This window comes from Pseudorca crassidens, chromosome 21, assembly GCF_039906515.1.
Source record: "Pseudorca crassidens isolate mPseCra1 chromosome 21, mPseCra1.hap1, whole genome shotgun sequence".
Lineage (NCBI taxonomy): Eukaryota > Metazoa > Chordata > Mammalia > Artiodactyla > Delphinidae > Pseudorca > Pseudorca crassidens.
The window spans coordinates 25,499,044-25,523,655 of record NC_090316.1 but is presented as its reverse complement, the minus strand read 5'-3'; the positions used below and the strand labels follow the sequence as shown (position 1 = coordinate 25,523,655).

Sequence of the window (24,612 nt, the reverse complement as noted above, 5' to 3'; positions counted from 1 at the left end):
CTAAGACCAACATGTCCCAGTATTTTTCCTTCGATGTTTATATTGCCACTATGCTGATAAAGGAAGGGTTTTTTTAAAGGTCCTTCAAAAATAGTAACTTTTTGAGTAGAATGAGTAGTCAGTGTGGAGGTGGGAGGTAGGGGTTGGGAATAACTGGATTGACTCAAGGATGGGGAGTCCTTCTAATGAGAATATAATAGCCAATTTCAAAACCTTTCCAGTGGATCTGGAAGCCTGTTACTATTTTAATCCCGACTTTTTATGCCACCCTCGCCCCTTGCTCTCATACACCTTCCTCTCACCGCTCAAAAGTCTGCAGACACATGGAACCTGTTCCTGTGACGTAAAGATTAGGGGTCTGTGCACCATTAGTTCAAAGCATGTGCCAGCACTTTTCTTTCTCCTCCTGCAGAACTACCACCATTTAGGCATGCTGATCGTGGTGTCTTCTTTTCAGTAGGTGCTGGTAATTCAGCAGAGGTTGACAGCTAAGAGTGTGCAGTGCCCGATGGCCACGTCCAATGCAGTGAAGTGGTTCAGGGATTTCGAAAACAAAAGGGAGTCTATGCAACTTTCCTTTTTTCTCCTTAATTCTTCCTTCTCTTCCAAGAGCAACTTGGGACCTGATTCTGCTTCTAAATTCTACTCCAGATTGGTGACTCTGAGATGCAGAAATAACATTGAGAGATTGACATCTCCCATTAGTTGTGATTCCCAACTTTTTACAATATTTATTATTTTAACAAGTCCAAGATATGATTATGTAGTTCATACATTTATTTTAATTATTAAGAGTTAAAATTAGTTATGTTGTAATCGTTTCACTCTATCTATGGATAATCTGGGGACAGAGCATCCCAAAATCAGAATTGGGAAGCGTTATTCTGTTTGTCCCTTATTGGGCCTTTGTTATTTCTTAAAGGGCTAGTTCTTTTTATTATTATTATTAATTTTTTTTATTATTGTCGTGTAACCTTCTTTTCCAAGTTAACACATGTGTGGAAGTCTAATGTCTAAACAAACCACAGAGATGGCACTCTGGTTAAAGTGGAGACCAGGAGCCCCAGATCTCCTCTGCCCATCCCTCAAGGACCCTAAGAGACTACGGGGGGGCATGGCACTCAGTCTGAAAACTACTGGCCTATTAAGTGACTTTTCTAAGACGTAATTTTTGCTAAATATTTGTTAATCCCAAATCGAATCTTAACCAATTAGTTTATATATTCTTTTCTCTCTACTTCCCTCTTCAACTCTTGTTTTTCCTCTTGATTTCCTAGTAGGGATACCAGATAAGCGTAACTGAGAGTCTGCTATTGATGGTAGAAGCTCAGTACCATCGCTTATGGAAGGTGTGGGTTATTTGCCTGGACGTTATGCTCTACTGTTTCTTACTATATAGCCTCTCCCTGCCTGACGCTTCTCTGCACCAGTTTCCAGCAATTCATTTGGCCCTCTTGGCCCCTGGACCTCCACGGAGGGAAAACCGCAATACTCCAGAGATAGCTGCTAAGGAGACCTTGAGAGTAGTCTAGTGGGTTCTAACTCAAAACTTTACCACTGCATAATATTGAAAGTTTTTGTTTGGGAACAAGTAAAAAGAAACGTTCATGTAATCATTGAACCAGTCTCTCCACAGAATATATTTTATTATCTCTAGATTTGGAGTACACAATATGGAACTTATGCATGGGATTATTTCTTGAACTCAGCTTATTTGCATTGCTTTAATAATGTAGTCAAGGTCAAATGCGTTGTCCTGGTAGAAGAAAAAGGTCTTCCTAAGGAGACGGTCTTCACCCAGGAGCTATGTATCTGCCCAGTGTTATGAGGTGCAATTTTCTCTACAGAAAAAGGTAGATCACCCGTAAATTTCATGCAGTTAGAGAATCTACAGAACAATTCCTAATTTTACCCCTTTCGTAATTAATATCCTTTGGTTAGAAGCTGGGTGACAAACTTATTTTCTATATCTATTTTTAAACTACTTTAAAATTTTATTTTATCTCATTTGAAGTATCTCCCTATACTTCAATAAATGCCCTAATTTACCTTTCTGATGTATGAAGATGGTCTGCGAAGGAGAATATTTGAGTTACAGGGAGTTTTATTCTCCAGCGTGAGGAGTACTTTAGCCGTATAGTATTATCACGCGGACACCTCTCCACCACCGCAAGATAAAGGAATCTTAAGTGGGCCGTTTACTCAGATTTTTCAGTAAATAATTGACAGAGCAGCTACAATCTAACCTCCTCCCCGCTGCCAAAAAAAAGAGAAAAATCAAAATCAGAAAGGATGATCTTCATACTCTCAGTCTTCAGTGTTGGCTCAGAGGTCATGTCCAGCCACATTTCCGAAAGTCTTCAGTCCCTCTTGTTGGGAACCAAAGGGCACTGAGAGAAGGAAACGAGGCAGAAACTTAAACTGTGCTGTGAGATCTAATATTGCAAATGAAAAATCCCGACATACAAAGCCTGCTATTCCAAATCTGAGGCCAAAAACCGGTTGATAACCACAATATGAAAATCAGAGGGATTCAGGCTGCCAGGGATGTGTCTGCACAGTGTACTGTGCCGTCCGAGTGTGGGTCCAAGGGCAACATGTGCAGCAAGAGGCGCAGCAGGGCCTCTTGGTTCAGTTTTTCTGCCTACAAATTCCTGAGATGTTATTTTTAATGTCGTACTCCGTTAGTTCTCTTTAAAAAAGTAAGGAATTTTAAATTGGGGGTCTATTGTTACTGCTAACCGTCCCTCTCCATGAACTGTTTCACCATCATATCCACAGCCTTCCATATGACTGTCACACATTGTACTCAGTGTCACGGCAATAATGAGATATACCCTCTGGAGACACTGGAATGCTCTATGTATTTATCACTATTAATATGTTGGCCGTGGTCAAGGGGGGTCTGAGTACAGAGAGCTCCTACCTTAGACCATCTGTTGCGATGATGTGTGTTGATGGTGCCTGGAAGACAGTAGGGTCTTGATAAATTAAACTCCCGCCTCAAAAGCTGGTTTAAAAGTGGATCCCTGAGACCTCAAAATGCATTTTCGCATAGAAATAAAACGGCATTAGTAGCGTATAGATTCCCAGGCCTACCCACAGTGGCTGCTGAATTCATCAGATGCCAGATGTGCTACAGAAATAGCTTATGTTTCTCTAGCTTTTTGGTGTACGGATTCCTCATTATTGCTTATTTCTTCTTCTGAGTCACTCAGTGAGTAGGTATGACACATAACTCGCCCTGTTTTAAAGATGAGGAAGCCAAATGCCATAAAAAGTTATCGCTGTGATTAAGAATGAAACTGAAGGAACGCGCCGTGACCTCTTTGAGGTTCTACATGTTTATTGCCCTTCTTCCTTCCTCCACCTGACCCTCAGTTGTAGTCCTGGAAAACCTCTGAGGAATTTTCTTAGAGGAGGTGTAAAGCAGGTAAGTAGGTAAGTCTAGCACTTTCCATTGCTTTAGTGATGATGTATTCCTTAGGCACGCCCAGATTTACGGTAAGCCTCATGAGAGAACTTAACTCACTTCTATGAATGTATTAACCTTCCAGACGTGCCCTCTGCAGTCAGGAAGGGTCCAGTTGTCTCTTTGGTAGCCAGTGAACAACATTCCTTTTAAACAATTAACTCTTGGCTTTTTGATGAGAAGCAAACTTAAGGCCACAAGGGGGTTAGGATGAAATAGCCTGTCAGGAATGGCTGGAATGGTATAATGTCAGGAATGGTATAATGTTCAGACAAAATTGCTATCAGTTTAGGATGGGAATGAAAGTGAGCTGTGAGGATGTCCCCTATGTAGTTTGACCTTCAGTCAGTGATGGGGACCCACCTGTAGAATATTTTATACATCTTGAATCTATCCAGTAGAGTGGATGTTTTGAGCATCATTGTGGTTTCTTCCACCTCTTTGTAAGCTGATGTTTCTTACTACCATTTTGAGGACCTTGAACGTGAAACCCATTCAGTTCTGATCAATCAGGCCAAGTAATCTTATTTCTGCTGTTGCCCTACACATCTGACATGTTAAATGTTATAAACCTCTTGGAACAATAAAATCGCTTCAAGTATTTCTAAATTAGAAAAACTAAAAGAGAAATCGAAATACTAAAGCCTTTAAACCACCTCTGTTCTGTAAGAATCCTTTAAAAAATAAAATATTTCTACTAAATCAATGTACACAGGGAAAATCTAAGATTCCTTATCTGAAAATAGAATGTATTTTTTACTATAACATTATATGTTTGAAACAGAGGTATGAAGTGTTTAAAAAGAATTTTATTCCCATCAGTGTGGCATACTGGCTAGTGGCCTACTTGAAGTTCACCGCCAAAGTCAAAAATCTGCTACTCGAGAATGAAAACAAAATCATCAGGGTAAAATTATGGAGTTTATTCAGGAGCAGTTCTATCAATGAGTTTCAAGCCTGAAATGAAATCACTACCTGTGTATATTTATGAAGACTATTCTTTTTTAAAAACGAACGCGATAGCCATCTAGCACATCAGATCTTGAAGGTGTTTCCTTGAGCGTGAAAGGCAAGGGAAGACATTTATTTAGCTGTATAAAAACCCTTTATTCAGCATGCTGCTGATTATAACATGTCTTGTGAACGCTGCCGAAGTCCAAGTTGGAGGAGCATATGTGAATAATCAGTATGAGATGGTATATACATGACATGATGAACCGACAGAGGAAATCCATTAACTGCATCATTTGCTCTTCCTCTAGGGCTCAATATATAATTATTTATGTTCCAAACCAAACCAAACAAAACCAAACAAAACCTTTTTACTCTTTTAGCACTCGGGAGAGCCTGGCTTCCAACACATCAAGCATTGTTGAAAGTAACCGTCGTCAGAACCCTACCTGGAGCCCGGCCCACGGTGGAGCTGGCCCGGCCTTCAATTTCCGAACAAGTACGGACAGCCCCACAAATGAAGCTGAGAAATTACAGAAACCTTCCAGCTGCTTGCAAGCTTCTGTTACTAGCGTGTGATAGTCATTCTGCCTCAGATCTCCTGTCTCATTCGATACAGCCAAGTTTACGGCACTGGGACTGTTGTTTACATCTTCGGGAAGACAAGCATCTCAACGGCAGTTTTTGTGTTGACTTAAACTGTGCTGCTAAGTAGGCTAGGGCAAAAAACAACAACAACAAAATCTTTATTTCAGAGTATTGCTTTTCACATGTATGGCTCTGTAGCAACAAGAATAGCAGTAGGGGTGATATGTATACTTTTGCTTCACTAATTGTAACTGAGCACACATAGGAAAGTCTAGACACTGTCAGTGTAATATGCATTTTCAATGTCATGCAGTTGCCAAGTCCATTCTGAAATGCCACAGATGCGTGTTGCTCCCAGTCTGTGACCGAGTGGTACCACAGAACACTGATCCTTGACACTTCCAAAAACAAAAGACAAAACAAAACAAAAACTAAGCCTCCACAAAATGTCAAATGCAAGGGTCTACCTTTAGGGAAATCAATGCCAACTGACTAAAGGGGACCCCAGCCCTTCGTGTGTGAACCGTTTAGGCCCCAGTCATTTTGCACTGTGAGTTTTCGTGACAAGATTTTGCAGGAGCCCATGGAAGTGTGTCAGAAGGGGTCGTGATCCAAATACTGGGAGTGTTTGTTTTCAGGATTTTAAGTGTCACAGATGCTTGTCTGATTTTTTTAACCTTCCATAATCACAAACAGGAATATAGGCCTTGGAATCTGAAATGGACAAAGGAAGGGTCTCCCAGCCTGGCTGGGGCACAGCACTAAGTGATGGGAGAGGTAACGGGGACCTGTAGAGGTGTTCATCAGATACTGAAGGAAGATCATTTCCTCCTTGTGATACTTGACGGTGATGCTATCTTACTATAATAGATATGATAATTTGTTTAAAATCAAAATGTTCTTTGTGATACAAATGAAGACTACGGCCTGGGGACGTTATTCTTTCTAATGGAAGGACATAAATCTATTTTATGTAGTTTTAAATAGAATGCCTAAATTAGGCTGTGGGAGATAATTTTTAGTGGTTATAGGAAAGAGCAAATTTAGGGGGAGTTGAACTTCAGGCCTTTTATTCCTGGGAAGATATCTATAGAGAAAACTTTAAAATACTTTTTGATTAGAAATATACATGTGCCCATGTAATTAACAACAGAATGTGATCATTCTGCAAGTGCGGTGTCATCCTAACTTGTACGCCCCTAAAATTTATTAGAATGACAATTATGCATACATGAACTATGCCAGAGTAATGTTTACAGATACTTCGTAACCCGTTCCAGGAGGCATTTTTAGGTAGATGTATAGTTTTTAGCCCAACTTATTTCAGAATGGTTTGTTAACGTTTTGCTTTGGTTTACAATATGTCATGTTGAATACAAAGACGGTTCTCAGCAGCAAAGGGATTACACATAACCAAGATTCAGCCTTCTAAGAAAGAGGCACCTCCAAGTTCCCGTGTCTTATTTTATGAGAACCACGGAATAAATCTATAGATAACGGAAAATTATCCACAAAAGGGTTACATGTGACACAAGTAAATGGTCTGACAGAAAGTTTTATTTAGTTAAGTGGCATGTGATGTTTGGAGCCATATACCGTAAACTATATATCCAAAAATTTTCACCTCAGATTTCAGCAATTGGCATAGAATCTGTGAAACACTTCTGCTTCGGTATTAGGTTGAATCACTAGCCATCTGTTTAAAGCGTGGAGTCATGTACACAGTTGAACTGTTTCTTGAAACATTTGGGTCCTTCCTCATGCTTTTTCAGATATCTGGAAGTTGCATTGGGTCAAACTGGACTCATCAAGTTTAGCATAGATTCCTTTTTTTGTGCTTATAGTGAAACGTGAGCACGTTTCTTGGCAAACTCCCGCACCTTTAAGATGCTTAAGTCGGTTGGCTTTCAGTCTCATGCCTTATTTCCTCCAAGGCATGCCTTGATTGCTCAGAAATGCACTCTTCTCTCACTGCTTAAATTTGTCTGGGAGGAATGATAATGTATCAGATAGACTATACAGAGTCTGTTTCCTTGGGGAGTTGTATGCCACACAATTACTAAATTCTTCTAAATTCTTTTTTTTCCCCAAAACCCTGCCCTCCAGCGTCTGTCATACTATCAGTTCATAAATAATAGAACCATTGAAACAATACATCAGCCTCTAGTTGATACTCCTAAAGTAGCCATTATAATAATCAAATACTGTGTGAACAGGAAAGGAAAGCATTACCTTTAAGAGAAGCTTTAAAATATGAATTTATCAATATTTCACAAGAAATAGGTTTACAGAAGACATTGGAATAAAATGTGTACCACGCTTTGCCTGATGCTATGAGGTACATGATTAAAAAAAAAAAAAAAACTCCCTTAGACCAGCAGCCATTAGCGTAGAAATGATGGACTTCAAAGAGGATATGATGTGAGCAGACGTTCCACGTAGAAATATGCCCGTCTGAATCGAATCGGGATTCTTGAACGGGGGAGAAGCGGTGGCGGGAAGCACATTACAAATGTGACCCTAGATGGTCTGCAGTGATGTTCTCAGTGACCCACTCCAAGCTTTGCCAGCATCCTTTTCCTCCAGGAAACGATAGCTTTGTGGCCCATGGCTGCTTATCTAGACTTCACTTAGAGTTTATCAACTGAAAGGTTTACAAAACTGAATCTGGTTGAATCTCTGTGTAGTGTTCAACTTTAAAGGGTCAACCCATCTGTCGGCATTTTGCACACGTATGTATTATTATGATACAGCATATTACTTTATGGTAATTTTTATTTTTACATATAACTACCTCCATAAATTTGATGAAGCGGCAGCAGTGCGTTCAAGTGTATTGTTTGGAAAAGCAAAGTTGAAAACTTTCTTAACCATTAGGCCATGGCGTTCTGTGTGTGTGTCAGTGATTACGTGGACTTGTGACTGTTTCATTGCCATGGTTTTTCTCTGACGGCATTATTTCACTCTCATCTGTAAACCTGTCTCTCTTCTTCCCCACAAAAGCACACTTGAATTTGTTGTGAATGAAAAAAGGAAGTTTAAATTTCTTGTCTCCCCTGCCCCGGGACCAGCCGGGACCTCATTCCTGCTACAAGTTCTCTCCGGCGAAGAGCCACTTGATAAACATAATTTAGCAAGCTATTGACTCCTATAAAATCTGATCTGAATTCTAGGTTTTCGGTCACAAGACACACCAGAAATTTGGACTGCCAACTTCGAAGCACTTTGGGCCTCACTACTTGCATGCTACCATATCGAGCTCAGACTTCATTTGAATTAAAAGAGCTGTGCGTTGTATCCACAACTTCTGTTCCATAACTCGTATTTCATTTTATATATTTTGCACATCTCAGGGGATCTTCATAAGCATATGAAAAGGGGGAGGGGTCCATCAAAAAAAGGAAACAAGAAGAGCAGAAAAAGGACTTAGCTGGATAAAATTAACAAATGAAGGCTTCTCCAGTGTTGTGAAGTTCAAGTTCAGGAAGCATCCATTGAGAGTTAATCTGGAGTCACAACAATCTGAACACCAGCTGTTCCCCAGTCTCCCTTTTTCATAACCCAACCAGCATTTCTAAAATATAAATTTAAATTATATTGCAGTCACCATGGGGAGAAAAAAAAAAAAACCTGTTCAGCGGTAACGAAAGCATTGTTTGTTTTTTAGGTTGCACAGCTTTGTAAAATTCTACCCAGGATAAACCACTTATCACCACAAAGTGTACTTGAAAATAAAGTTTTGAACTTAAATGAAAGGCATATTGCTCACAGTACAGTAGTGATCTTGATTTGAAAAGTCTAACAATTTATAACACGGGCAGTATTTGGAGCTTGATTAAAAACCAACAACAACCTATGAGGACTTTGCAAACTCATGCTGGGATCTCAAAGTGCTTCCAAAGCATTCGGATTCACAATTAACAAAGCAGGTCCTATTTGTAATACCCATACTTGAAATGAATAAACAGGAGGAGTGACATAAGATTACCCAGAAACACAGTGGCAGCTATCAGTGATCTATTTTCTATCTGTTTGATAGACCATCATGAGAAATCACGAAATACAATGCTATTTTTCTGATGTGTGCTAATAAAGTCAAAGAAAACGAATACAACTTGATACTTTTGTCCATTTTCATTCAAAAAGTTCAGGGTGTTGGGAATTTTACAGAAATCCACCCAAATGCTATTGTGGTCCAAGGTAGATCTGGACATACACCCTCGTTTACAGTTTCATATTGGGCTTCTCTAAATCCTGTGCTAAAATACTGTCTTTCAGGAACACGACTGCTCCTGGCAGTGGAAGGTGCTGAGACAGAAATTTTCATTAAAAACGTTATCAAGTACTCTGCAGTGCTTCTCGTTAGCACAACTGAAATTCAGTACACTCTGTTGAGCCCTACTTTGAAGAATCTGGATTTCCCAGGGAAGCTGATCTAGTTCTAAGCGTTTTTTTCTCAAGTTGTGAGATGAAAGATCCTGGTCGGGGACCTTCTCCGTGTATCACAGGCCAGTCACAGAACCAGCTATCAGTGCGCTGTCAGGTGACAGTGGACCCCCGCAGAAGCGATCCCTTCCTTCCCCCCGACTCCCCAGGCCCCTCCCACCCATACTCTTCTGTTGAGCAAATTTCTGCACACGTTGAGGGCTTAAGGAAGCTAGAACACAGGAAAAATGAATGCAAAAGCCATGGAAGACATTGCTTTGCTCTGGGTTAGTAAAATACGGGCAGGAAAGAGGTTACTATCAGTCTGATCTTTGCCAAGTAAGAAAAGAATCAGCCATCACTCTGTCAACTCTCTCGGAAGGTCTTACAGTATTAAGGATACATCCAATGTTTTGCCATAGACTTTTATTTGGGAGACATTTCATAAGTTACATCCATGAGAAAGTTCGTTATTAAATTTCCCGGTGTGTTGGAAATAGACATTGGTGTCTCCCTGATGGAGTTAATCTCTGCATCTTTTACAGCAACATCCCAGGGAGGGATTCCCCAGCCAGTGCCCCTCTCACACAGAATCCTGTGTTCTTACACTTGTCCTAGGACTTACAGTTGCTGATTTGCAAGGTTCAGAATTCTACAAGGCACAAGGGGAACTAAACCTTCTGATGATGATTGTGTATTTATGATCAGTTACAGGGCTTTGTCTGCTCGTTGCTGGCTTCAAATGTGAACACACACACACACGCACACACGCACACACACACGCCCTGCCAACTAGGGAAAGGGGGTTTCCTAGGTGAGGCGGCAGTGACTCTGGAAGCCAGTGTAAGGCTAAGAGCTTGCTTGGTCCGTGTACGGCTGCCTCCCTCCCTGTCCAGAGGCTGGCTTTGGCATGCCTATTCCCTTGCGCCCACCAAAAAGAGCTACCAAATCTGAGATCTGAGGTCTCCTCCAACACGAATCCTCTGCGGTTACAGGAAGTTCATCTTGGTGTACGCACTTACGGCTCCTTGCTTCCGAGGTCCACCCTCCCTGCCTCCTTCCCATCCCCCCACTTACATACCGATACACCGCCGTGGTTTCCACATTGGAAGGGCAAAGCAGTGTGTGGTATTGTGCACACAAGGATGGGTTAGGACTAGAGCTGCCCTAGGGTCACCTTCATGTAAGTACTGACAGCTACAAATTAAGGTCCTTAGCGTAGTTGACATAGATACAACTGTCTAGAAGAGAATTAAATTTCAACATTCAGTTTAAAGGGATCATAATTCTGCAGGTATCTTTCTCTGAGTGACTGAATGTGACTATTGCATTAGGGTAAATGAATTAAGAAGTGCAAGTGGGATTTACTGTATGTTAGAAAGGAGTTTTGCAGCCAAGACTGCCTTGAATAAAATGTGTTTGCACTGAAAAAAAAATTTTTAAATGACTTGGTCTCTGGTTGCTGTAAAGGTCATCCAAGATGGATGTTCTGTTTATATTGTATAGTATTTCATATGAAATAATTACAGTTCATGAAATGTCTTCCCTAATGTTACTGATTTATAACAGCACATTTGTAACATGGTTTTTATCGTGTCAGTGTACCATATTGTAAATGATGATTACTTGTCATGCTTAGTATAATAACTTAAAAGAAAAAAAAGCACAGGGATTTTTGTAAGTCTATATTTGAAAGTCCCTCCATATGGTAATATTGTGTTCATGTTTATGTAGTGTTGTGTGAAATATCCATTTTGGATTGTGTTACTTTTTAAGATATTAAATAACATTTGGTTATATGTCTAAGTGGATTTTTTTTTTTTTTAGTACTTGAGAGAAAATACCTTACATGAGACCACTTTATTTCTCTCCTCAATTAATTTGATGTCATAACAAATTTTTATTGCACAGTCTTGGTTATTAGAGCTTTTGAATTAAAACAACTGAAAATGGAAATTTCTGATCAAAATTTTTCGAGGAATGTTGAAAAATCCCATTTTTAGCTAGCTATTCGAATTGGAGACTGAGTGAGGCTTATGGATGCATATAATTAAGTTTTATAAATGAAATTATAATGTGGTTGGTTTTCTCGTTTTGTTCTGTTATCACTCATATCACAACTGCTACCCCCAAACAAATGTGATCCCCTCTCCAGAACGTACTCAGAGGCTACTCACGTCTTCCAGTGAGGCCCTTGCACCAGTTTGGAGTGCTTCCATGTTTAATTGCCCTCAGAGTCTATTCTGCACTGCTCTGACTCTCCCCAGTGGCGGCGAGAGTCACCACTGCCCTGGGGGAATGCACCTGATTTTTGCAAACCAAAAGTTATCTGCTGTCAAGCAGACGGTTAAGCTAGGAAACAACATTATTAGTCAAAACCAGTATATGGAGCTGTAACGTTGAGCCTAATTGTCTCGTAAAGGCAATACTCAAAGCAGGCTTCCCAAAATGTCTTGAACCATGACAGTGTCATTTGGGTAAGTGTGGAAAACCCAAGGTGACTACTTTGAAGGACAAGCCTTATTTTAGTTATGTTAAGTTTGTCTATATGTATTTTAAACTGTCTCAATACAGACGCTTCATTTTTTTTCAAGCATGGAGCTAGGAAAAACAAGGATGCTGGAAGTACATTGTGAGTTTTCTGCTAGGACCAAAAACCTCTGTGCTGGAGGAGAGGTAATTGTCTGTTCCTTTGAGAACCTTCCAGTGAGCTGCACACATGAAGGAAATGTAGTGACTCACTAAGAAGCTGGAAGGCAGGATTCTGACTCCTTTGCAAGAATGGTCACAGTTCATAAAAATCTTTTCTTTCCAAAGGAAATGGTGTGGTTTTAATTTATTTTTAAGTGTTTGGAGTGGTTGGGGGTTTTTTCCTCTGTAAAGAAAATCCAAGAGAGTCCTTGGTATTTGCCATCTCTGTTGTTACAGCTGTGGAATCGAGAGCCACTGAATAATAAAGTTATTCACCTGGTGACTTTAATCATGTATTTAACTGTGAAATCTTATCCCTACTACTGGAATACTTGGCTTTAGCGATATTCCCCCTCTTTGGGTTCCATGGCTCCAGATTTTTCCTGTAAAGCAAATAGCTAGTCATCGAACACATGGAATAAGTGTGTGTGATTAGCGTTCACAGAGCCTAACACACCGCGCAGGAATTTCAAGAAAAATCCAAGGCACCTGCACGCAAGATAGGCTGGGTAGGGTTTGGGGTGATCTTCTTAGAAGCGTTGCATTAGAAGTGTGATGGTAAGAGGGGGAGGGAGGGGCAATGTGTTAAATAAGAGAAGTAAGGCCAGAGGTGTTAGTTTGGGAATTCAAAGGGCAAAACTGAACTACTGATGTTCAGTGAAGAGCAGATTCTCTCTTCCTCAGCGTCAGATCTAGGACTAGTGTCTGTGGCTCAGCTGGAGTGGGTGTGCCAGCCTGGGCTTGTCTAGGTGAATGTGTACGTGGGTTACTTAGGCAGCCCCCAAAGTCCTCAAACACATGCCTCCAAGGCCACCTCATGTCCCCCTTGTTTCTCTTCCTTCCTTGTTATAAAGTTCTGGACATCATTGTTCTTTTCTATTACCTTGGGTTTATTTCACCTTATTACTCTTTTCTCTGTATAAAACTAAGAATTTTTGTTTGTTATGCTTTCTTGTCTATTAATGTTTGAACTCCTTCCTGATCTCAATTTTTTATATAATGTAGTATATAATAATATAGTAGAATATATAGACTATAACACTAATTGTATTAATAATAACTATTATCTTATGTTAATATGACATATATATTAATATAATTAATATAACATTGTATATCTTGCACACAATTGTATATAAATTGTATATATTAGGTATAATAACATAAAAGTTATATACATAGTAATTTTGTATATAACTACAATTGATTACTAGCACTTATATTTTCACATTTATAGTGCCTTACACTCCTTATATCCAAAGGCCACTATCTTTCCTCAAACTCATTTCCACTCACCTTTGCACCAAGAGTCTTTTGTTCTCCAACACTTAGATATAAATCTACTACCAGCTGATTCATCAAAGGCCTGAGAAATCACCAGAAACTTTCAGAGATATAAATAGATAGATGATAGAGAGATAGATATATGCTATAGATAGATGATAGACGATTGGATGGATGGATGGATGGATAGATAGTTGATCAGTAGATAGACGATTAGATGGATGGGTAGATAGACGATTAGATAGATGAATAGATAGATGATAGATAGATGATTAAATAGATACCTACATAGATACTGCATTAGACCAAAGATCTCTGTATTTTTTATAGTCTGTAAATGGCAACAAAACAAAAGGAGATGTGATGCAGAAAGATAGAGTGTAACTCCGTTTTAATGATGTATTGAGAATTTGTTAGCTTGGGAAATTTGTGTGTGTGTGTGTGTGGTACGCGGGCCTCTCACTGTTGCGGCCTCTCCCGTTGCGGAGCACAGGCTCCGGACGCGCAGGCTCAGCGGCCATGGCTCACGGGCCCAGCCGCTCCACGGCATGTGGGATCTTCCCGGACCGGGGCACGAACCCATGTCCCCTGCATCGGCAGGCGGACTCTCAACCACTGCGCCACCAGGGAAGCCCAGGAAATTATTTTTGAACCCTCTTGTATCTGTGCTTCAAGCCAGCATCTGCCATTCTTTACTCTATCTTATATTGCGGGGGAAAATTCCCCCTGAAAGGCACCTCCTTTAACATCAATAACAGCTCAATGGTTCTAGCATTTAAAATGTCATTCTTGAATATCTTCCACAATCATGACATTTCCCCTTTTGCTATCCTATCAGATTGCAGAGGTAGCAATTGGTCTGCCCTACATAGTCCAGCTTCATATTGCTTGTCATTGTTGACAAGACGTGTGACAGATTAAGAAATCCTAAATGGACTGGAAAAGACAAGGGTTTTTTTCTCTTTCATCCCTTCATATGTTTTTGATGGTAGTTCATGGGACATCTGTGTTGAATGTCAAAGGATCGATATTCAGACTGGGAAGGTTTCAAGGTTCTCAGGGATAGAGAGATGACCTTGGGAACAGAAGATGCCATTTCCAGTTGTTTCCCTTCAGTGTCTCCTGTCTTTAAAAGGGATCTAATTGGATGGATGGTGGGGGGGCTCCATCTGGCTGCCTAAGAAGTCAGCCAAACGGGCACAATAGAGCTTATCTTTTACAATTGACTTTTGCTCTAGCCAGTTGATAGAACTACCAATACTTGGAGAGAATTCCCTAAAGACTTCAGCAGTCAGAATATTTTGTAGACAGCTTATTGAGAGCAAAGCACTGCCACTGCATTTTTTAAATATTAAAAAAAATGCTTTACTTATTTATTATTATTTTTAGCCACGCCATGGAGCATGCAGGATCTTAGTCACCTGACCAGGGATTGAACCCGTGCCCCCTGCAGTGGAGGCACAGAGTCTTAACCACTGGACCACTGGAGAAGTCCTTCCATTGCATTTTTCAACAAAGATTTTATTACGGTTTTAGAATTACAGAATTATTGCGACCACAGTACAGAGAATTCCTGTATACTCCATTACCAGTTTCCCCTATTATTAATATCTTGCTTCAGGATGGTACATTGGTCATAACTAATGAACCAATACTGATACATTATTAGCTAAAGCAATGCTTTACTCAGATTCCCTCAGTTTGTCCCTACCGTCATTTTTCTGTTCCAGGAGGCTGTCTCGGACGCCACATTATATTCGGTCATTGTGTTGCCTTAGTCTCCTGTGGTCTGAGGGAGTTTCTTAGACTTTGTTTTTGGTGACCTTGACGGTTTTGAGGAGTACTGGTCAGGAATTTTGTACGATGGCTTTTCTTTTCTTAAGATTAGGCTGGGGTTACATGTTATGGGGAGGGGGTCACAGAGGTAAAGTGTCATCGTCATCATGTATCAGGAATGCATATTATCAGTATGACTCACCATGTTGATGTGAATGTTGATCACCTGGCTTCAGGTAATGTGAGGTCTCTTCACTGCAGAGTTACTCTTTTTCTTCGTTTTCATACTGTCCTCTTTAGAAGAAAGTCACTAAGCACAGCTCACACTCAAGGAGTGAGGAGCTATGCTCCATCTCTTGAAGGGCAGAGTATCTAAATAGATTATGTGAAATTCTGTACAGGAAATCTGTCTCTTCCCCACTTATTTATACAATACTTTATTCACATCGCTGTATGCTCACAGATACTTATTTTATGTTTTGAGATGTGGTCCATTACTACTTTATTTATGTTATGCCTCAATTTTTCAAGCTTTTGCTATTGTTTGCTCCTTTGGTGGGCTTCTGTATCCCTTGGGCATACCCCCATCATTGTGGTTGTCTGTTCGTTTGTTGAGCATGTCCTAACTTCCTGGCACTATAGGATGCTCTAGGCTCATTCTGTATATCCCACTCCAGTCTCGGAATCAGTCACTTCTCCAAGGAACCCTAGTTTCTTTTACTGAAAGATGATATTAGAAACCAAGATCTAGGTGGTCGGTGTGCCCACCAGTATCGGAGAGCCATAATTTCTAAGCCCTCTCAACTGATAGAACAAGGAGACACCTGCGTGTATACTAACCTGTGTACATGTACATGTCTATAAATACTTCCAGATGGAACATCTGTATCTCTAGTAAGCTGAATGTGAGTTCATACTGTTGTATCCAGCTCGTATCCATTACTGCATAGACCGTTCTGCCTCCACCCCCACACCCCCACCCCCCGCTAATCTATATCCTCCACTCCAGCAGTGAGAATCCTGGCTCCCACCATCACCATCCATTCATTTAATTGTTCAGTTGCAGTGTATGTGTATAATAGTTCATCCATTGCATTTTGTGAAACTGATTAGATAAATATGGATAAACATGAAAGTGGAAAGAATGGAACGTTTCCTCAACTTATCCTTACTTAATATGACAGTACTGGGAAGATCACAGACTTATTAATGGGTTTAGTAGGTCCTAATGGGATTTTGCGCTAAAGAATTTTAAGGGTGAGGGGGAAAGGGTCATGATTAATATTATTTAATGTGCCTCTTTCCTTATGTCACACTGTCAGTACTTGGAAAGAGAGTGGTGTGTTGACTTAATAGCGATACCCATGTGTTTGTTGATAAGACACTACTTCCTTCTCCCCACTTCCAGTCTCTGCATATGTGAATTGTAACCATATTTCAAGGTCCAGATCAAATGCCTTCTCTATCACAAGGCCTCTCTGAACATCCCTTCCCACTTCCATGTCCTGACAAGAGTATGGCCTCTTTCCCGCTCTTGCAGTAAATTTATCATTTCCAACCCTGTGTTCCCAATTTTTGTCTTAAAGTCAAGGCTTCGGATTCCCACCCCAAACCATGACCTCAGCTAAGCAATTTATGGCACTGTCATAGTACTTATTGGATTTCCTGGGGTTGGGGGAGGACCTTCTCTTGTGACTGTTTCTTGGTGGCCCTTATGAGCTTGGAAATCTTTGGTAGGCTGGGCTGTGCAAGGAATGGGCTCGGTGAGATGGCTTCAGGCAGGATCTCAACAACCTCGGGGGCTTTGCTCGTGTCTGCGTCTGACCTAAGTTGCCTTCTGGAGTTGGGCTTCCTACTGTTACTGCTGCTTTGCCTCGGCGCGTCTTCCCTTTCACAAAAGAACACCAGTAACGAGGGCATGGCTTTTGAAGGGTCAGAAAGTTGTTCAGAGATTTAAAGCTAATGGGAAGCTTTAGTCCCTTCTTCCAAGGGCATTCCCATCCTTTGCTCTTGGGCTGTGACTCGGGAGCCATTGAATGAACCACTGTCTGACGTGGGAAAGGGGCAAAGCTCACTCAGTGGCATGTGGGGGGTCCTTTTGCAGGGGAAAAAGAGGCTGCTGGTGAGGGGTGGCTCTTCCCCAAAGTGGTGGGGCTGTTTGTGGCCACGGACACAATATGTTTCCTTTTAAGCGTATCTCAGATCTAAAGACAGCTGACTATTGTTTATGCAAACAGTCCACAGAAGTATAACAGAAAACTTGCGCTCTCGATTCCAGGGGTTTTCTCGCCCATCTTAGCCACATGTTTTTCTTTCTGTTTCTTGTCATTTCTTCCCCGAACCTCCTGCTACTTCTCTTTTTGTATCTGTGAGATCTTGACTACAGCTAATTTTTCATTTTAATATGCTCATTGCTCTCCCCTCCACCCCATCACACACTTTTAAAACAAGTCCTTGATTTTGATTTCTTGACCATCTTTGTCGTATCTGCCTACAAGAGTGTCCCCAGATGTGACTAACTCATTTTGTAGCGGTGACTTATTTTAAAAGCCTAACCAGGGACTTCTAACAAAGTCCTTGCTATTATTCCCAAATACTCAAATTAGCTAAGAAAAAATTTTAAGCCTTGCTCTGGGTTGACTTTATACCAAATTCCCCTCGAGCTCTAGCTCAGCTGTGGTGTTGGAGATTGGCCTGTTGGGCAGGCGTGCTGGAGCCATGTTATTCTCTGTGGCACCAGGGTTCAGAAATGGGGATGTGGGTCCTACCCTGGGGTATGGTTGTGGGTCGAGGTGACTTCAACGATGACACAATCTAGTTCCCTCAGGGAGATTTTGCAGGTAACTTGAACAGAGGCTTCTAATTCCACTCTTCTTAAAAGTCTTGCCTCTATGAAATCCACCTCTTAATTTTAGTTTTCCGTATATTCTAATTTTTCTACAGTAAGCGTATGTTACTTCAAAGTCAGAGCACTGTTTATGAAAACATAAAATGTTTAAGAATACAGTGAACCAAAGAAAGGTCATAAATTGTGAGCGAGGTGCGTCCTGTGTTTTAATCCTCCCTGGGCAACTAAGTCCTTCCCTTCCCCACAGCACTTTCTGGACACTTCACCTCTGATGGGGCTAAACTCTGAAGCTTTCACATTTCTCTTGAGTATAAAAAGACTTCTTAATTTTTCAAGTTGCAGATCTATGTGCTTCCTGCTTTCCAGAGCAAAAACAATCTCCTGGTCTCAATAAAACGCAATCCAGAATTTCTTCAGAAGAGGTAGGATTAAGAGGGGGGAAATCCAGGATTAAAGGTAAGGACTGTTTCTTCTTTTAAGGGCGGAATAAGAGTCATCATACAGGGAAGACAAACGAATCATGTGGACGCAGTATAAGCTGGTACTTGATTCTTTTTCCTTAGTCATTACTTTCGTAATTGAATATTCTTCCCAAATGATCTGTCGCAACTAACTCATTTGCCCTCAGAATCTAAGTGAGAATCTTCAGATACTTCCTACTATACCTGGAAATCTAGTGCTTGTCAATTCATGTTGCACTTAATCAATTCTTACCATTATTTGTAATAAATATATCTCAACTATAGACTTTAAAAAAATATCACCCCAAAAATGTAGTCCATGAAAGCAGATGCCTTTTTAAAATTTAGGGCCCTCTAGTTGTAGACTAGGTTTTGCAAAGCTAGATAAATACATGAGGTTCAAATTGTTTTCTTTCAGTTTTATTGAGATACAGTTGACATACAGCACTATATAAGTTTAAGGTGTACTTAAATAATAAGGATTTGACTTACATACCTCATGAAGTAATTCCCACAAAAAGGTGAGTGAACATCCATTGTCTCATATAGATATAAGATTAAAGAAATAGGAAAAAATTTTCCTTGTGTTGAGAGCTCAGGATTTGCTCTCTTTGCAACTTTCCTATATAGCTGACAGCAGTGTTAATTCTATTTATCAGGCTGCACATGACGTCCCTAGGACTTATTCATCTTATAACTGGCAGTCTGTACCTTTTAATATGCTCGTTTCTCTCCCCTCCACCCCACCACACACTTTTAAAACAAGTCCTTGATTTTGATTTCTTGACCATCTTTGTCGTATCTGCCTACAAGAGTGTCCCCAGATGTGACTAACTCATTTTGTAGCGGTGACTATTTTAAAAGCCTAACCAGGGAGTTCTAACAAAATCCTTGCCTATTACTCCCAAATACTAAAAATCAGCTAAGAAAAAATTTTAAGCCTTGCTCTGGGTTGACTTTATACCAAATTCCCCTCAACATATGTCATTTTATTCTGTTTTGTTTCAAGGAGTGGCTAGCTAAATGAAGAGCCTATGAAATGAAGGTCCATTCTTTCAAGAAGTTTCTAAGCAAAAACTTGTGGCTCTGTTCCTGACATATTCTTGGGGCAGGGGGCGGGGGGCATTCTTATCAGTATTCTTAGGGAAGCATTATTAACAGTAATTTTTTAAACAAAAACACTGATATTTGAAAAATATTTGAGATAGAACATATTTATATATTTGAAAAATAACGAGTAAAATTAGAATTAAGCTTATAATACAAATCTCTCCTGAACCATCACTAGCCTTGTCGTTGAACCACTGACCCCCTTGTACCACATGACCACTGCATTGTACTTGGCCGGAAAGATTCCAGCACACAGGTATGTATTCACACGTACAAACAATAGTGGTGCAGTATCACACAAGTAGTGTGAGGAATGGGACAGCCATTCATAGGTGGGGAACAGATAAACATTTGGAATGTCTGGTCTGTTCATTATGCCTCACTGATGTTAATTCTTTTTTTAATTAAAAACAAATATATGTTTATTATAGGAAATCTGAAAATTACAAGAAAGCAGAAAAGAAGCAAACGAGAATTATGCATCGTCATATCACCCAAAGATGATCGCAAGTATTATACAGTATGTATTTCTTTTTAACATTTTTACAACATCTTTAAACAAAATTGGGACCACGTAGTCCAAACTATTTTTGTTAACGTGCTTTTTTCCATAGTTGTCGTGAACATTTCTCATGACTTTAAATTTTCTTCCGCCATATTCCTCTAAATGGCTGCATAATGGGTCTTTCCTTGAATCATTTTCCTTCTGTTTCTCATTGTCGGACTTTTCTTTAAACGTTTTCCTGATGTTGGAATTTTTAGGCTGCAATATACGTCCTTGAAGAAATCTGAATGTTTCCTGAGATTAGAATTCCTAGGTCAAAAGCTCTATGCATGTTTAAGGCTTTTAAAATGTATTGTCAAATTACCATTCCCAATTTGTTGAGTCCAATTACACTCCCTCCAGAAGTTATAATAAAATTTAGTTTCTAACATATTTAAAGGTCATTTCATTTTGGTATTTTTTGCAACTGTATCCTTTCCTTTACCATTTGTATTCAAGGGTTAGGTTCTGGTGTATAATCTGGGGAATTATTCTGCCTATTGACTGAGCCTTCAGCAGGCCAGGGTATCGCACATCTCCTAATTAAGTTTTAATAAAATAGTATTAGGATAACGGATTTCTTGGCTTTTTCACCTTTAGAAGTACACCATGGGAAACTGAGTTAGTCATTTCTTATAAACGTCTTGAGAAAAAGGAACTCTTTGGCTTATATATCTTTTTCATCTAGATGGCCAGCAACAGCATATTCCAATTCAGAATTGTTCCCACTTCGTCATTCTCAAGTACGAAGCACAGTGCAAGTATGATTAGGTCTCCAGCTCGGTAGGAAAACATTTCCAATACAACCCAGATATTTTCAGCCTGTTTGTACAGGTTGAATGAAAGCATTTCTAATTCCCGTGAGGATGCCACCTCTCATTATGTTTTTCGTTTGAGTCCAGAGTGAAAGCTGCATGGAAACTACTTGACAGTATTCTTCTCTATCCGGAACATTAGACTCCCAAGATGCAACATGTTTTCAGAATTATTATTCTCTTATAATGAAGAAACTCAAGGATACTTCAACCTGGAGGAGCTTTTTATCTGACATCTTTCTTTCAAGGTAACAGCTCTGCTGCGGTTTGTTTAGCACGCACCCGCTTATTAGTGGTAGCTTTTCGTGAAAACATGCTTATCAAGAAAAGGATGATATGTGGTGAAGAGCAGCTGCTCCAAATCACAAACTATTCATAAATAGCTTCCCACCCCCGCCCTGAGTGAGGCCGTCTATTCTCAAGTCATAACAGTCAGCAGAAAATGAAAACACTGTAGGATGATAAATAGGTGAAAAAATATTTCTCCCTAGCGTTTCAAATGTTGTCTTGTAATGCCATGCACTTTCACTGAACCAGAAATTGTCTGTAATAAACAAATATTGGGGGAAAATGTTTAGATTCTCACTGAATGCTAGAACTTAGAAGGAATGCTCTGCCTTTACTGTTAAAGATTAATAGCTGAGTATATGTCGTAAGCATCAATAAAATGAGAGTTTTTGTCTCAAGCCCCCGAGAAACAGTTACAATTTTTAACACACAAAAGCTGGAGACCTTCTTTCCCTAATTTAAAATAACAGTCAAATTGGCAATCAGCAAATGATTGCTTTTACAAAATTCTATAAATCCTATAAATATTTCATTTTTTAAGTCATCAAAAAGAAAAGAGCACTTCTTTCAGCTGTCTTTTGACTTAAAACCATCTTTTCTATATACCCAGGGAACAAATACTCCTGTTTCTGGCAAGTATGCTGATATCTTTCCTGGTTATTAGACATCTGTTTATATGTTATATCAACCATACTCCTACATGTACTCTGAACTTGGAGCTTCCTTCCTTATGAAAGGAAATCAAGGCATCGCAGAAATCATCTCAGAATTGTCCCAAGATCTGTTGAGGTTGAAGTGAATTCTAAATGGGCGGCCGTGATAGCAAATTCATTGTCAGCTCTGGACGGTGATTTTCTGCTTGAACCCGCTTGTTTCCGCTAGAGGTGAATTGAACACCAGCTTTTCTGTAGGTTACCCTTTTCAAGCTATTAGTAATCATCAATATCTACAGAAGAGAATCGCAGCTGTAAACGGCTTGACTGCGTCTAGAAAACGCGACTTTGTTCTTACCCTAGCTGACTAAAGTCTCAAAAGTCCTTGAACTTTTAGTTTTTCTTTCGAGTGCATGCATGAAACCAAGAATGTGAGCTGCTTTTCCTCAGTCTGAGTCTTCCCTAGAACAGGTGCCGCTTGTGCTTATCTGGATAGGGAGAGTCCTGAGGACTCCCACATTGACGTTGCAATGAAAACTTTCCCTCAAATCTCTAAATTCTCTCATCTGGCACAATAAATTAGAAAAGCCTGCTGTTCCCTTTGGTAGGCTTATAGAGTGCCCCCATGTTAGATTAATATCCAGAAATCATCTCTTCTCTGGTGGAGCAGAAAGCAGATGATGAGTCCCAGATGTTTCTGCAAGACCATCATTCCCAGACATAATAGATGACATCAAGGGAAAGAGCTGTGCGCTTTTTCTCTCTTCCTCTCTTTTTTCCTTCCTTCATCTCCTCCTCCCCCTTCTTCTTCACTCCCTCCCTCTCTCTCTTACACACACACACACATATCTTTTTCTTTCTTTTCTAAAGGATTCAGAGGGCTTGAGGCTTAATAACCTCACTTGATGGATAACTTGCCCCACATTTCAGTAATCACAGCTGGCACTAAGGGCGAAAGGACTTCGGGGTTCCCTGGAGATGGAGATAGTTCAGATGCAGCAAACTGGGACCTCACATAGGAATGCGGAGGGGACTGTGGGATGAACAGCATCGCAGGGCAGTGGCTTGCTGGCCATTTCTAGCCTTCCCCATGGCTGTGCCTCCTGCACTTCTACTTCCTCAGAGCTGTGGTTGAGTCGTTCCTACTTTCTTTATCCCTTGTTGCCTTAAAATCATAGGGAAAACTGCCAGGTTCCTAGAAAATTTCAGTTAAGTCTCCAGCTGCCTTAAGGAAAGTGAACTAGGTAATAATTGAACCTCCCTTATTTCCCCAGTATTATGCCGGCCCTTCTCCTAGATTAGAGATTATGCCTTTCAAGATGCATTCATCAACCTGATTTCATAGATGAGGGGTCTAGGATTCATGAAAGCACGGTGGTCCTGACTTATGGCCCAAAGCTAATAAGATTGTTAAAGCAGGCTACAAATCGAAACCTGTCTAACTTTAAAGCATGTGTGCAGGGGCCTGTGGCTATTAAGTGCTCCCAGCTCGGCTGATTGCAGGCTATCATCAGCATGACGTCACCGAACCCCGTGGAGTTGGCAGAAGTGCTCATTCTGCCCTTGGGGGCCGCGGCTGGAACTCAGCGCTCGCTGCCGGTACTGCTGCAGCATCGGATTCCTCCTCCTGATGTGGGGGAAGATCGTGGACGGGACCGAGGTGAAGTGTAGGGCTTTCTTGTGGCCACGGAGTTTATCAAATGCTTTTCTAAGTGCAGAGCTCTTTTATGGCTCTCAAGCTTCATCTACCCGGGATGAGTGCAGTTTTTTCTTTCTCCAATTACGGCGTTTCCCAAAGTAAGGCAGAGCAGAGAGGAAAGCCAGTGGCATGCTAGAGCGCTTCCTGCAATGCCTTCACGAGAGTAGACTTGCTTCATAACCTTAAATATGTGTCGGGCTTCCCTGGTGGCACAGTGGTTGAGAGTCCGCCTGATGATGCAGGGCACACGGGTTCGTGCCCCGGTCCCGGAAAACCCCACACTCCGTGGAGCAGCTGGGCCCGTGAGCCATGGCCGCACAGCCTGTGCGTCCGGAGCCTGTGCTCCGCCACAGGAGAGGCCACAACAGTGAGAGGCCCGCGTACAGCAAAAAAAAAAAAATTATATATATATATATTAATAAAATTAGATTCGTGTTATATATATATATGGCTGGGGTTTCTTTTAACCATGACATTGCCTCTGACCATATGGCCAGCCATTAGCCACTCCATGGATCAATTCAGGGTCTTACTCTAGGCCGTCTCCCCTTACAGGCAAAGCACTGCCCATGGGAGGATTTCCTTTCGCCCATGTCCAGGGCTGCCCCTAAGTGGGGCTACAATGACTGATAGCCCACTTTGGGCTGGTGCTGGCATCTGGTCCAGGGCCATCTAAATCTGGCTTGAATTGCTGTCTTTCTTCATCAGTTGGTCATTGGGAATTTCCCATGATGCTATGGGTTCCGGCCGAGGTTTGCCAGTGTGGCCAGGGCGGGCGTGCTGGGTTGTGACTGGCTTTGCTCCTGGGTCTAATCTGTGCCTTCAGGAGCAGGTAGGCATCAACCTGTGTATATCATCTTTCTGGAATGGTTGAGCACTTCTTGACATTTCCAATTTTATGGCCAGGTGGACCAGAGAACACCAGTTCATAAATGGCAAGTGTCAGGTGTCTGGTCACCTGGTGGACCATAGGGAGTTGTCCCCCCAGCACCAGGTCTAATGACAAG

The 24,612-nt window shown here is 40.9% G+C and overlaps 1 protein-coding gene across 4 annotated transcripts in view; it reads left to right on the top strand.

The window, feature by feature from the left end:
* Window positions 1-12,416, top strand: part of STOX2 (storkhead box 2) — a 209,530-nt gene extending 197,114 nt beyond the window's left edge. For all 4 annotated transcript variants that reach the window (XM_067721776.1, XM_067721775.1, XM_067721773.1 and 1 more), the window contains exon 4: window positions 4,807-12,416. In XM_067721776.1, the coding sequence (XP_067577877.1) occupies window positions 4,807-5,002 (196 nt within the window). In that variant the 3' untranslated portion in view covers window positions 5,003-12,416. The remainder of the gene's footprint in view (window positions 1-4,806) is intronic.
* Window positions 12,417-24,612: the final 12,196 nt, after the last annotated feature.